This window comes from Cupressus sempervirens, chromosome 5, assembly GCF_028749045.1.
Source record: "Cupressus sempervirens isolate cs-2001-9-10 chromosome 5, ASM2874904v1, whole genome shotgun sequence".
Taxonomy (NCBI): Eukaryota; Viridiplantae; Streptophyta; class Pinopsida; order Cupressales; family Cupressaceae; genus Cupressus; species Cupressus sempervirens.
Window position 1 is genome coordinate 244,752,398 of NC_143122.1, and position 15,066 is coordinate 244,767,463.

At 35.9% G+C, this 15,066-nt stretch overlaps 1 protein-coding gene across 2 annotated transcripts in view; it reads right to left on the minus strand.

Moving 5' to 3' along the window:
- The window catches only part of TH1 (thiamine biosynthesis protein), a 138,848-nt gene that overhangs the window by 25,036 nt on the left and 98,746 nt on the right, over window positions 1-15,066 (minus strand). For both annotated transcript variants that reach the window (XM_089829482.1, XM_089829481.1), the window contains exons 7-8: window positions 12,231-12,295; window positions 11,919-12,046 (exon numbers count right to left, since the gene is read on the minus strand). In XM_089829482.1, the coding sequence (XP_089685608.1) occupies window positions 11,919-12,046; window positions 12,231-12,295 (193 nt within the window). The remainder of the gene's footprint in view (window positions 1-11,918; window positions 12,047-12,230; window positions 12,296-15,066) is intronic.

Sequence of the window (15,066 nt, forward strand, 5' to 3'; positions counted from 1 at the left end):
TATGGAGAAGATTAGATTTGCAAAAATGTCCCTAAAGGAGAAGAGTGGAAGATGCCTCATGAAGAAATCCAAGATTTCTATGCAAAAACGTGTTCTTGGGAAGAAATTGCAGAGTTTTTTCCAAAACAGGTTCATGAAGGTCAAATGCATGTGTTTGAGAGCAAAACACACATTTTGGAGGTGTTTGCATATATTAAAAATGAAACATAGAGCAAAACACACCTTTTAGAGGCCATTAAATGTTAAAAACATGTAATGGGCTCTTCCAAGGCAAAAACGCACCTTTTAGGTGCATATACAATTTTTTTGGCCAAAAACGGGTTTTGGGGATGCAATTACATGTCTTTGATGCAAAATGCACCTTTTTGGTGTAAAGACATGTTTAAGTTACTTGCATATGCAACCCAAGGCAAAAATTCACCTTTTTTATGCACATGCATTTAACATGTGTAGCTCAACCTTTTAATGTCATTGCACATTTAAGTTGAGTTTACATGCAATTGCATCAAAAAGGTCCACTTTTAAGATGTCATTGCACATTTAAGTGATTTTTAAGCACATGTCAATTTAATTTTGATAATATATTACTCAAGTGGGACAAATTATATTTACATTATCATATTACCAATATAATGTGTAAATATCATTTAATAAGTAATATTTACTAGAGCATTTGATTTAAATATCAAAAATTAAATTGAATTATATAGTTAATATAGTCACTTAAGTAAAAAATCAAAAAGCAACTCAACTTAAAAATATAATATAAAGTGCACTATAGTTACTTTAAGAGAAAATTTAAATGATAAAGTAACTTTAAACAATAACATAAAGTGAATTTAAGTTATATTTTTCAAAAAGTGAATATCAAATTAAAAAATATAACATGATATTTTTAATTCATGCAGTTGCATCAAAAAAATCCACTTTTTGGGCACTAAAATGGTCATATCTTTTGATTGCCAACTCCGATTAAGCCCTAAAATAGATCAAATCGAAAAGAAAACTGAAAGCTATGATTTGAGCAAAACTAAAGGACTAAAAACCAACAAACACACTCAAAAATGAAGAAAAGGACGTTGAAGGCTTCAAAAATCAAGCATAGGCTCGACAAACAGGAAAATGAAAAAGACTTGACAAAAGCCTTCAATAAAAGAGTCCACTATATCAATTCATACTTATTGGTTGATCAATACAAACTAATTAAATAATGAACTAAACTCAAAGAAATGAGAAACTAATTTGAAAAAGTTTTGTATTGTTACCTACATTTTGTGGTGACAAAATGCAGGACGTGCCACGCTAGTAGTACTGCAATGTGAACTTGTCCTAGGGTTTCTAAGACTGGTTTGAAAAATAAGATTTAACTAGGGTTTCATAGTAAAATGCCTCTAGTTTGAATTCTAACCCTTGAAAATTCACAGCCTTGGGTGGAATTCAAGCCAAGAGGTGTACTCTGAGATTCTTTTGGTTTGGGCAAGAAGACTTTAGGAATTGAGAGAAATACAAAACCCTAGCCCAGCATCTCTATGTGCTCGACTGACAGTAGACTAAGAAATTGAATGTAGAATGAAGGGTGGAGTGATTTTATCCAAACAAATAGTGGATTTGGTGCTTCTGTATGCCCCTTGAAATGTTTGAACAATTGGCATGGTTGTGAGGTCTGAAACAAGGGTAGATGCTTTGTAAACTAAACCTAATTAGGCCTAATTCCTTAATCAGCCCTATGTGTGATCCCCATTGGAGGAGTTGAAATCTATAACTCAATGGATTAATAGAAGTCCCAAAAGGGTGTCTAAAAAGGTGTTGTATTTAGTTCCTTTGGAGACTTTCGGAGTAAAGTGTTACATCCCAGATTTTGACCTAATTTAAATTTATCATAGTCGTTGAATTGAATGGATTTTCTTTCATAATCATGTGAAAAAGGTAGTTAAATATATCCGTTGTATTCATTATTTGTTTAACTATTTAATGATGATAGTCGTTATCCATTATTTGTCATATGATGATGATAGTAGTTAGCAATTGTTTGGTTTTGGAATTATGGTTAATTATTAAATTCCTTATTAATATCTACGTTAAATATTATTATGGATTTATCATGGAACTTGTTATTATCATGGAAAATGTTGCACAGGTGATTGCAGGAGAAGATGAAGGGGAGAAGCATTGCTAAACGTGATCAACGGAATGGGGTACTATCTTAGTCCACTTATCTGGTCAACAAGTAGAACCTCTAACTATCTTGGTAAGGACCTAACGACTTGTATAGCAAGGTACAATCATTTGGACATGCATGAGCTATTAGATAAATATTAAAAACATTAATGATTTTAACTTAATTAAAGTGCATACCTTTAACGGCTTATGGTTGATATTTCCATTATTTCATTGTAACACGTATTTATGTACATGCACATAGATATAGAAATAAAAGTGACACCATTATATAGTTTTATACAAGATTCTATCTAATACACACATTTAAATACATGTACAAGAAGATAAAATAATCTTCCAAATAAAGCATGTATTTAGATATATATAATAAAGATACAACCTTGGATAAAAACATATAATATGATGCCAATCCTATAAATACATCTATGTGTAAGTAGATAAATATATCATAATTTATCCATGAATCATGTCCTCCAAATTCTTTTCCTTATTTATTCAATTCTTTACTTGAAACCAAAATGTACACTTGGCATATTATATTGGCATCCAAGAAGGCAAAACATTTCTTTATGAGTTACGGCTTCTTGGAAGCCTTGAGAAATCGAATTCCTTTACATATATTTGGAAGCCGAGAGAAGTCAGATATGTATTTTGCCTTCACACAATTTCGCTCCTACATTTCTTTCCACAGTTTTACTCCTTGTTTCTACACCCTTGTTGAAGGCAGAAATCGAACACATTCTGATATTGCATACGGATTGCTTTTGTGAGGAAGCCAGCTATTAAACATCGAGCCAAGGCTCGCATTTTTGTATTACGTTAGACCAAGTTAAGTGGTCACATCTTTTCTGAGTGATACATCTTCATTCTTTTATTTCTGCATTATAAATTATAGCAAAAGGAAGTACGTCCATGAGAAGTTTGCACTGTAATATCAAAGAGACTAATCTTCACATATTGAGTAAAGACAAATTGTCATGTTGAGTCCAAACATCTTTCTTTTATTTTTATTGTTATAAGTCAAAATCATATTACAAAATCTTCAATATTGCCCTCTCCTATGAATGAAAAATATGGCGCCTATGTTATATAAAAGGTGGGTCCCCTTTTTTTAATTTTATTATCCTCCTTTACGATCTTCAGCTAGCTGGTATGGTCAAATCGCATATATTTGAGTTGATATTTATCAAATTTTAACACTATGACTTCATTTGTATTTCTCAGACAAGATCGAAATTATCAATGCAAGTTTGGGTCTCCATGCCATTGTTTTGGTTTCCATACAACACTCATATAGCCTGATACAGATTCATAGGAGTACTCATGACTTCTGCTAAAATGTCTTTGCAAAATGTGGACTCCATCCAATGCATCAATCAATGCCAAAGCCTGGAGAATAGAACGCACCTCTGCTGCAAGGAATACAATGCATCTCTGTTGCCGCATGATTGATTTTATGAAAGAACAGGCATAGGATCAAACCTTCTCTAGTACCCTGTTAAAGACCTCAATGTTTGTATAAATTAATTTAATGTTGTAACTTCTAATAGCACTTGTTTTCATTTCTGTGTTTTTCAAGTTACTCTTACAAATGAATATGTATATTATATGAAGAGGCGTGTCTCTTCTTAACTATTGGTATATGATAATAGTTTATATAAAATATGTATATGGCTAATATATCTCATATATATAATATACATATGTGTGTGTGTAAAATAAAATATCTCATATATAGATAGATAGATAGATAGATAGATAGATAGATATTTATTATCAATAATAATAATGCTCCATAACAATAATACATAAAGATAGATATCAAATGTTTAAGGTCAATATGCCATTCAAACAGTTGAATTCATCGATTGGAAACATTTGATTGAAGCTACAATCATTAACAGGTAGAACAAGGTGACTAGAAAGAGAGGCTTCTGACATTGTTGTGGGCTTACCGTACTACTTATAAAGTCACAATGGGGCAAACTCCATTCCAAATAATGTATGGGAAGGAGGCAGTAATGCCAGTAAAATACACAGTACCAAGCCTAACAATTGCAGTAGAACATAGATTAGGAGATATTTAAAGCTTGAAAGAGCAACTCAATACATTACTAAAGCTACACGAATAAAGGATAACAGCACAATGACCTAAGGAAGTAGCCTAGAGAAGGAGAAAGTTTTGGCATGACAGACATTTACGAAGAATGAATTTCCAGCTAGGTTAATTGGTACTTAAATATAATGGCTGTAATGAACTCCAACCAAAAAGTTCAGAATCTGTTGATTGGAGCCTTACAAAATAAGAGAGGTTAGAGAAAATGAAGCAGTGAAATTGTCCACCCCGGAAATTAATCCTCTAAGAGATCTAGTAAATGGATCAAAATTTAAAGCCTATAAAGACAGGAATCAGGTATTTCAAATTAATATGCTGGAAAAGGAGAGAATCTCCAGGCCACCCCTTAAACACAGTGAAAGGCCAAAAGCAACCAGTTGGGAAAAGCAACATTGAAATATGCTAAGGAGAATAAAAATAAAGAGAGAAGAATAAAGATGGAAAAAAGAATACAAGGAAAAAATGAAAATAAGAGAAAAACAATGTCATAACCCCAACAGGTTATAACTTCTTCAAACACCAAAAATCTTTATACTTCAGTTGTTTGATATTTCGTCAAACACTTTGCAAGCAAGCTCTGATACCACTGTAATAGTCCTGCTCAAATCCGACCTTAAAATGCTGATTGAAGGCTCAAAGAATTTTGTCAAACACTTTGCATACAAGGGGCCATATGACTGATATAACTTTTCAGATTGCTGCAATGACTCTTGTTTCGATTTGCATCAAAGAGAATGCTTACAAAAAAACTCCAGATTGTCTAAACAATGACCTAACATGAATGTGCAACTAATTTTAACAATATTCAACACAAATATGTGACTTAACTACTTGCAATATGCAGCTACGGCAACTAGTAATTATGACAAATACTTTGGATGCAACCTAAGATGGCATTAATGCACTTACAACCAAGTGGCATTAATATAAACACTTAGTATGCAAAATTATAACATTATTTATGCCAAAAAGAGAACTTACAGCCAATTGACATTTTGTCAAACAATTGGCATGCAAACTAATAAGCTGATTATCAAACTCTAGGTTTACAATATAAATAGTCTAAAAATTACAATGCTCTTTAATTGCAAAATCCTAGCCTTCCTTTGATACCAATAATGCCAAATGGCAAACAAGGACAAGTACAATGTAAAATAATGAAGTGCTGAAGCTATATTTTGCACTCAGCTGAAAACTTACATTTTTCAGAAAATATGTCAAATGAGAAGTGAAGAACCTGATTGTGGATGGCTGTAATATTTTCTTTCAATGCTGCCCCTTCTGCACTGCTGATGGTGATAAGCCATCACAAGATAAACAGCAAGAAATGGAACCCAAACCAAATTTTCCTGCTATCAACTCTTCAGCACAAGGATCAAATGCTAACTGATGCACATACCCTACAGTATAATGCTGATAGAAAGAACCAACCTCAATCAACAGCTCACCATGAACAGGTGATACAACCCACTGTGACTGATCACCAACTAAGTCAGGAGATGTCGTAACCAAAGGAGTAGAATCAATAACAACTGTTGAAGCATCACTCCCAAACTCCTGCTCTAAGTCGTGTATTATCAAGCTGTCAACCGCAAAACCTATCGCCAAGTCATGCTCATCACAACTCTCATCCCGAGGCGTCAAACCGTCCCATAACTGATGACAAGCACTAGGAACCAAAGTACATCTCTATATCATCATCTCATCAACATGGTCATCAAAGGTAAATTGATGAGCATACCTCACAGTGTAATGCCGATAGAATGCGCCAATCTCAGTCAGTGGCTCAGACTGCAATCTAGATGAAACTAACTGCAATTGATCACTAACCAAGTTGGAATTGACTACTACCTCCAAAGACATCGCCAAGGGAGTAGTATTACTAGCAGGAACCATGCCAACCTGTCGGCTCACCAACATCACACATGATCTTTGATGCAACATCTCTAGTCTCTGTGCCATCAGTACTAGAGGCCACCACCATGTCAGGCATACAACAATCTGCTGCAACACCCAACTCAACTGAACCTGACTCTAGTGGGAACGAACCTGATATGCCAATGTTAGTATCAAGGATGGATGCATCCCCATCTCCACTGTCTCTGATAATTTCGACCATGGACATCCTCAGATCACCAGACACCACAGCTTGTGACTGTACAGAATCTGGTAAAGACTGCAATCGCTCTAACTCCAGGGTTACCTTAGCCAAATGAAGTTGTGACTCCTCGAAAGCCAATTGTGTACTTTCAAAAATCTCAGAAGTCACCTCCAGCTGCTGAGTAAGCTCACTCACATCATCTTCCTTGGCCAATAATGCATCGTATGCTGTACTCCCCCACTCTATAAGATAATCTCTATCGGCTACCAACTGCATATAATTCTGTCTCAGAATCCGGATAGCCTCCCATAAAGAGTGGAACTCTGTCAAGGAAAGATAACTGCCTCCCTACTCATCACTAGTAGGAGAACCCCATCCATAAACTGCTAACAACTGACGAGCAGCATCGAAATGCTGGCAAGCGATAGCAATGTCTTGCTCACTAACTCTCAACTGACTAGACACATGATGGCACTGGTTAGACTGTCTCCCACAAACCTCCTCTAATGCACTGTCTAAAGGAGTATCCTCAAAGTTATTGGTCTCTAGAGTATTACCATCCATATCCTGCGAATCAACTCCAAAGCTCATATCAACATACGGAGTATCAAAGTCTATAGCACTGCTGTCCAACTCCTCTGTACCAAAAGAAACTGCCAAGGAAACTAAGTCTTCAAAACTGCCCACTGCATCCTCCTGGATGTCATCAATGCCAATATGATCCTGGGACTCATCTGTACACACTGCCAAATATGAAGGATCATCAACACATTCCAGCAAGAATGGTCGACTAGATATATGAACAAAGCCCAACACCGATGTATAAAAACTAATACCAACATCAGACAAGCTGCTGGTGCAAGAAAAGACAACACCGTGCAATCGGCTAATCAAATCCATGATAGCACCCAAACAATCACAGCTACCAAAAAGTGTTAAAGATCTCCAGTCAACTAAATCCCAAACGCCAATATAACAATCTCGAGTCCATATCCGTAAACTAGAATCAGTTGGTAACTCAAGCAAACTCCTCACCTGAGTAATATGACAAATACCAACTAACTCCACATAACTGTTTGACATTGTCCCTGTATCTTGGATGCGAATGCAAGATGAACTCACAACATTATCAGCGACCACATATGATCCGCCTGCCACAGAAAACTGAGCATCAGGAGTGCAAGATGAAACTAAGCTCAGCTCCATGCCATGCTCATTCCCATGTCTCTCCCAGTCTTGTAATGCCAATGGAGTATTCATCCAAGAAGCTCGAATGTCCTCAAGCTCGCGAGAAAGCCTGTCAACTTCCTCCTTTCTCCTCAAGGCATCTGAATAGTCTCCGACAAGGCTAAGAAGATGGTCACGATCTGATAGAAGATGTAAATATCTCAATTTCATCATTCCCATTCCTTCCCTAATCACCTGTAAGTCAACACAAGAAGACTTTGCCTGAACTCCCTTATGTCGACCCTGTAACTGAATCATCCGGATGTGATCCTTTATCATATCCCGCATTCTGTCATGATGAGATAATGAAGTCACAATACTATCTTCGCTCACCTTGAGCTGGCTGGACAAATCCTATGAAGTTCTACCAGTCTCAACCTCATATGACGAAGCATCTAACTGTGCCTGGTACTCTCTCTCAGCAAAGTCATGAATGCTCAATGTCTGCTCATCTCTGCCAGGTATCTCACCATCATGCACAACAACATCCTCATAATCATCATCTGAACCCACTACGTTGTAGTCACTGCCTATTGGAGCTAAACCATCCCGAGTACCTGTGACATCACCCTCTGACGACCTATATACAATTGTCTCAACTTGAGTATCAAGTTGACCGTTACTATCAATCTGCGTAATATCCATTCCCACTACCTTCTGAAGTATTGTGTGCCCAACATCTTTCTCCAAGCTAATCTGATTTTTGTCCTCCCTAGATTCGGCTATATGTTGGTCGCCAACTGCTGCAAACTCCTTGTAGAGGTTTCTAGATACCTCACTTGTAGAGACCTCTTGTTCCTCTTTCTCTTTGTTCTGTGATGTATTCCTCTTAAACATGGAAACTATCAATTCATTCATCCTTTTCTGACTTTCATCTAACCTTTTCAAATTTTGTTTAAGCTTCTTCATATCCTTGTCCCACTGCTTTTGGGTACTTGAAGTAAACATGATTAACTAACTGATTCAATGTCCAATCTACCCAACAGGATGGCAGGTCAATAGCTTTGATACCACTGTAATAACCCCAACAGGTTATAACTTCTTCAAACACCAAAAATCTTTATACTTCAGTTGTTTGATATTTCGTCAAACACTTTGCAAGCAAGCTCTGATACCACTGTAATAGTCCTGCTCAAATCCGACCTTAAAATGCTGATTGAAGGCTCAAAGAATTTTGTCAAACACTTTGCATACAAGGGGCCATATGACTGATATAACTTTTCAGATTGCTGCAATGACTCTTGTTTCGATTTGCATCAAAGAGAATGCTTACAAAAAAACTCCAGATTGTCTAAACAATGACCTAACATGAATGTGCAACTAATTTTGACAATATTCAACACAAATATGTGACTTAACTACTTGCAATATGCAGCTACAGCAGCTAGTAATTATGACAAATACTTTAAATGCAACCTAAGATGGCATTAATGCACTTACAACCAAGTGGCATTAATATAAACACTTAGTATGCAAAATTATAACATTATTTATGCCAAAAAGAGAACTTACAGCCAATTGACATTTTGTCAAACAATTGGCATGCAAACTAATAAGCTGATCATCAAACTCTAGGTTTACAATATAAATAGTCTAAAAATTACAATGCTCTTTAATTGCAAAATACTAGCCTTCCTTTGATACCAATAATGCCAAATGGCAAACAAGGACAAGTACAATGTAAAATAATGAAGTGCTGAAGCTATATTTTGCACTCAGCTGAAAACCTACATTTTTCAGAAAATATGCTAAATGAGAAGTGAAGAACCTGATTGTGGATGGCTGTAATATTTTCCTTCAATGTTGCCCCTTCTGCTTGCTTTTTTTTCCGATCTGCTTTTTCCACTTGCTTTTTCCGGATTTTCTTTTTTCATTTTGCTTTTTCGAACTGCTTTTTCGGTTTTGCCTTTTTTTCGGAGCTTTTTGTACTCAAATATTTTTTCTCAATGTAGCACAAATAGAAGACTGAAGTATCTTCCTCCTAGCTGCAATAATTCAAGTGATATTTCACACCCTCAAAATCGCGTACCAATTGAGAGTTTTCGTTCTCAGTGGCCAGTTGTGACTATTGCAGAAACCCTAGGCTCCACAATGCACATCGGCAAACATCAACATCAACAACAACAAATCTGGATGATTAGAATGAAGCCCGGGGTGCCTATTTATTCTTTTTCCTCCACTTTCTCCAAAGGCTTCTAGAACATTATTTTGTTTTATTTATTAAGTGACTTTATAAAATATTTTATAATTCAAGTCACTTTATTAAATTAATTAAATATAAAGTTACCTTTTAATATCTATTTATTTGATAACTTTATAAATAATTAACTTAATACCACTTATTTATTTAATTAAAATAATTAATTAGTCATCGTCATAAAATATTCATTATTTTGGATAACCTAATTAATTAAATTAATTAAATCAAATTGCCTCCAAAATGGGGACATGACAAACAACTAATAAGAGAAGTATGTAAATGGCTAAATCTAAACCTCATCCTAGAAAGGTGTTATAAAGCTGCGCATGGGAAGCAAAGCACAACCTTAAGTGACATGTACGACAAAAGGAAGGACAAAGGGGAACAAAGAATCCCGCCCACACTAGTCATACAACCCAAGGAGGTAGCAAGTATAGAGGAGGAAGTATGATAAGTACACGAGGAAGATTGTACGAGCGGACTGGGCATGGAAGGAAATTGCAGACCCCACCGCACGAACGGGCATAGGCATACATGAATAATCGTACGCCATACAGGAACAGCTGCATGCAATAAGAAGATTGCATTGTTCGTACGTCGTATGATAGGAGGCTGTACAAAAGGGTAGCTCAGCCCATACAGCTGAGATCTGGTATGGTCAAAGGGAAGGAAGCAGTAGGGCACATGCAGATAGCAATGATTGGAAGCAGAAAGGCATAATTAAAACAACAAGAAACACATTTAAAAGGCTGAACAACATGATGAAAACTAGGATCGGGAATAATTGAAGATGTCAGCAACTGAAACCAGCTTCGATATGACTAATATTAAAAAATAAGAGACTAGGGGGGATACCTGGAGATGTTATTTTTTTGGTAGTCTAATAATTTCCTGGAAATATTGTGACATAGAACTTTGAAAACAAGAATGGTAAATCAGTCAAACAAAAAAACCAGATAGTAGAGGCAATTTTCTTGTTAGACCATTACACTGATGGAAACCAATCATACAATTGTTTATGTCCCTCTCAAGAAGTCTACAACGTCAATAGATCCGATCAGTAATTTTTGCATTTGTTTTCATATCATCCTGAACATCAGCATGAAACCTTATTCAGGTTTATTTTATTTGTTTCCCTTCCCTTTTTTCCTTTCATTAGGTTTTACTGTAAGTTTTGTAGCAGCAGATGTCAATTTCTGGTTGGAAGACTTTGGGGACCGCAAACAAAAGTGCATCAGGAAGTTTCGAGACATGTCTTTGGTACTCGAGACACATCTCCATCTCTAAGACGCATAGCCAAGGGTGGGAGGCAGGTCTTCGTGTAACCATGCCAAAAAAAAACCTGTTGACTGACAAAGAAGTTGCCACACTCACTGTCTACTTGTTTATCTGATGGCTATGTCTCTAACATGAAATCACAATTGATGCAAATGTCTTTTTCTAAGATAATTTTATCATATCCAAAGTACATCTCAACTTTGTTTAATGAGAACTCTTCAATACTATGTTTCATGGGGACAGGGATAGAGGGGTGGCAGGGAATGTGTTTCTGTGACATCTCCCAGAGGGCCAAACATAGGGGATGTCAGTATACAAATTTTCACATATATATAGTTTTCGAGATATATTAATATATTATATGTTTTTTATGTTTTATATAACTTTTAATGATGAAATTTATGGTGAAAACAGAAAATATCATGTCTGAGACAGAAAATAAGCCTGCAACTCCAACACTTTAATGCACACATGAAACATAGATTCAACTTAGTGCCAGCTTATAACCATTAGTTAATGTCCAAGCCCTCTTGGATTAGTTTTGACTTTGCTGTCTTAAGAAAAACATTGACTTTGTTGGCTTTTAAAATGTTCAGTGGCATTTCGGGGACAGAGATGGCAGGAAACATGTTTCCGAGACATTTCCAAGAGGCCAAAAATAGGGAATGTATCCCCGTGTAACATGCTTGCAATATTGTTTTGCATGTCAGGTTTAAACTTCTTCCTAAAGGCAGACAATATGACTGACCAAGACAAATAGGAATTTGATTTGTTAATCTCAACAGGAAATACACAAAAAAGATAAGCATACTAACCAGGACAGATTGAAGCATTGGAGATCCCTTTGCAAGTTCAGCAGCAATGCATGATGCCAAAGAGCATCCAGTCCCGTGTGTATTGTGAGTTTGTATGCGTGGTCCTCGCAATTCATGATAGGTTTCTCCTACAATAACATGTCAAAGACCTTAAAACTAACTTAATTTGGTCGAGAAACAGATAAGAAATTAACATCGGAATCTAAAACAAATTTTAAACAGCAACCATTTCCTCATACTTAATGTTTGCATTCCTCACAGATTTAGATCTTTCAAAGTTCTCAATTTAGCAATCAGAGTGCCTTGATTTACCATCATAGAGGATGTCAACAACATCTCCGACAGTCCTCAAGTGACCACCCTTTACAAGCACATACCTGAACCACGAACATAAAATTGTTTTAAGGTAGACCTTATTGTTCAAGGCATATAATTGAATTAATAAATTCTTCAATTGATTTGAATAGTGAATAATGAAAAAGATGATGAATAATTAATAAGGTCAGCTTCGAATTTCAACAGGAACAACTAAATAAACTTCAAGGATGAACACTCTTAAATCTCCTGAACACCTCCAACCGTGAAATTAAAAAAGAAAAAGAGCATCGAGAAAAGGAAAAAAAAAATTCTATGAATTTCCTTGACTTGGAATCAGTGACCCATACTGAGAGAAGAGTGCGGGTTTGAGTATGTGTAATTCTTCTCATGAAGCAGACTCAGAAATATTTGAACAGCATGAAGCAGCACTCCATCCCATTTAAAATTAAAAACATAATAGTGCACAAGAAAGATATATTCAATCATACAGAGACAGCAAGATAATCTGTCTAACCCTCAGGGTCCTGACTTCAATTTTCTTAACTATGTTGGAGGGTAAGAATAAATATACAATCACAACTAAAGCATTCAATCAGCAACATCCGATGAAGAGTAAAATTATCTATACACTTATTCCCAATGCTTACAGAATTGACTTTTTAGTCGTTTATCAGATACATTTACCTGTGTATTAAATGAATCAAATATAGTTTATTAAAACCTTCCTTAACACTCAGTAAGACAATTTCCTTATATAATTGATCTTGATTGATTGTAATTGGATTTTATTACATTAGCAATGTAAGCTAAATATATAACTATCCTCAGAAAGACCACAATGTAACTTTAAGACAATAAATCATTTCTCATTATGCTTCAGCTGAAAAATGTAGAATAGATATGTCATGTCCCCTTTTATCAAATTATGGAGATAATTAAATAATTAAGGCGTTGCAAGATGTTGCTTTATACTAAAAGACAACTTATAGTGAATATTTAATAGGATCAATATGAGTGATTGAACAAAGTGTCGCTAGTCTCAAGGTGCAAAATGGTTAGTAAAAGGGGCACTTCATTAAATTTTCATGATTTTGATTATTTTTATTTCCTCAAAAAAGTTATAAATAGGAGGAATGTTTTCAAACAAGATCTTCACTTTTTTATGCAACAATTCCATTCTCTTCCCAAGGATGAAAATCACTCGTATTTATGAAGCTCCAAGCATGAAAACCATCCTAGTTTTCAGTACATTTCCACTCAAGCATTGGAAATATGCTTCATTTGATAAATATTTCAAATATCTAGCTAATTATTTTTAGTTTGGTCGTTTACAGATTTTGGTGAAAGCGTTTGTGGTTCACAGTTGTTTACTTTGGTTATTATTTGTAGTTGTGGGTTTTTGAAGACTTGATTGCAATGATATTGCTTCAGTGTTTTCATACCTTTTTGTGGAGTTTGGATTTTTGGCTGTAACTCCTTAAAGCTGACCCTGCAGCGTTTTTTCAGTTACCAGCTTATTTGAGGTGATTTGCAGGTTGTATCAATAAGGAATATCTATATCCTTGCATTGAGTAATATCCTATGATTAGTGTTGGATATTTCTACTAAGATTTTCCTAATGTATCAATCTTTTATTGAGCTGTAATCCCACTGTTTGATATATCAGTCTTCTTGACTCCTCTGTTGTGGGATGACTTTCAAAGGGACTCCCTCTCTGCAGCAGTGAGGTCCTCTATACAAACCAGCCTAATATAAAAAAAATTATTCTCCTGGGCCATTTTTGGGGACTTCAAATCAACCTTGACCCCATTTGCTGGCAACCTGAACACCCTTCGGAATTCAAGCACTATGAAGGAAACCGTCACCAATTGGTTCATGTAGGTCATGGTGCTCTTCTTTGAAAAGCTGTCAAAGGATTCAATCAACGCCCACAATGGACTTTCAAAATCATTGATGCAAAAGATGGGCATTTGAATAACCCATTGCACCTTCACTCTCCGTAAATTATCTTTAACAAGTAGATTATTTGGAGTATCTTCACTCTTGAACCACCATCTTCTGCAGTCCAAACCATTTAGGCCTTCAAAATTGATAGTCTAGGCCGTGACAGACTCTCTGAGAAGTTGCTGATGCCATTTGTTGTATTTTTGGCCTTATTTTAATTTCCGTTCCTCCTACAACTCTCACACCTAAGACGGGTTTTGAGCATGCTTATTTGCATTTATACTTTTGTTACTTGAATCTTTCCAACTCCTTTTCCCAGCCAACTACATAACTGTTTTACCTGCAAGGAACGGTTAGGGCTTTAGCCCTTCCTATATGCCTGCAACCCCTTAGCTATGCAGCAACTCTTTTCATGTGCCTCTAAATTGATTTCATTCCTTGTACAACGACTTTGCCCAGCAACTTTGTGCTTTCCCTTTTAATGTCATTTCAAACCTAAGGGCCGAATATTTCCTTCGTATTGTTTGCAATCCTACCAAGTTTGCTCACCTTTACTCTATAAAAAATCTTCCTTGCTCACTATTTTTCTCCACCTGATGTAATGGCTTTCAATCGTTTGACTTTGGTTTTCCAACAACACCCCAACAGTGATGCATATCACTTCATTCATTGGTTGTCGTGAGGTCGTGAGCCTCCCTTGAGTCTTCTTGTCGTGGTGCCTATGTGTGATTTAATGTTCCCTTGCACTAGTTGTTGTACGGTTTCTCTCCAATTTCTCCTCCAGTCTTTGTAATCGAGGCACTTAAGTCGTACGATACTTTACATGTCTTCTACCCAAATGGTTGTAGAAGTTTTAACTTATAGACTCCCTATTGTTGTCGTTTCG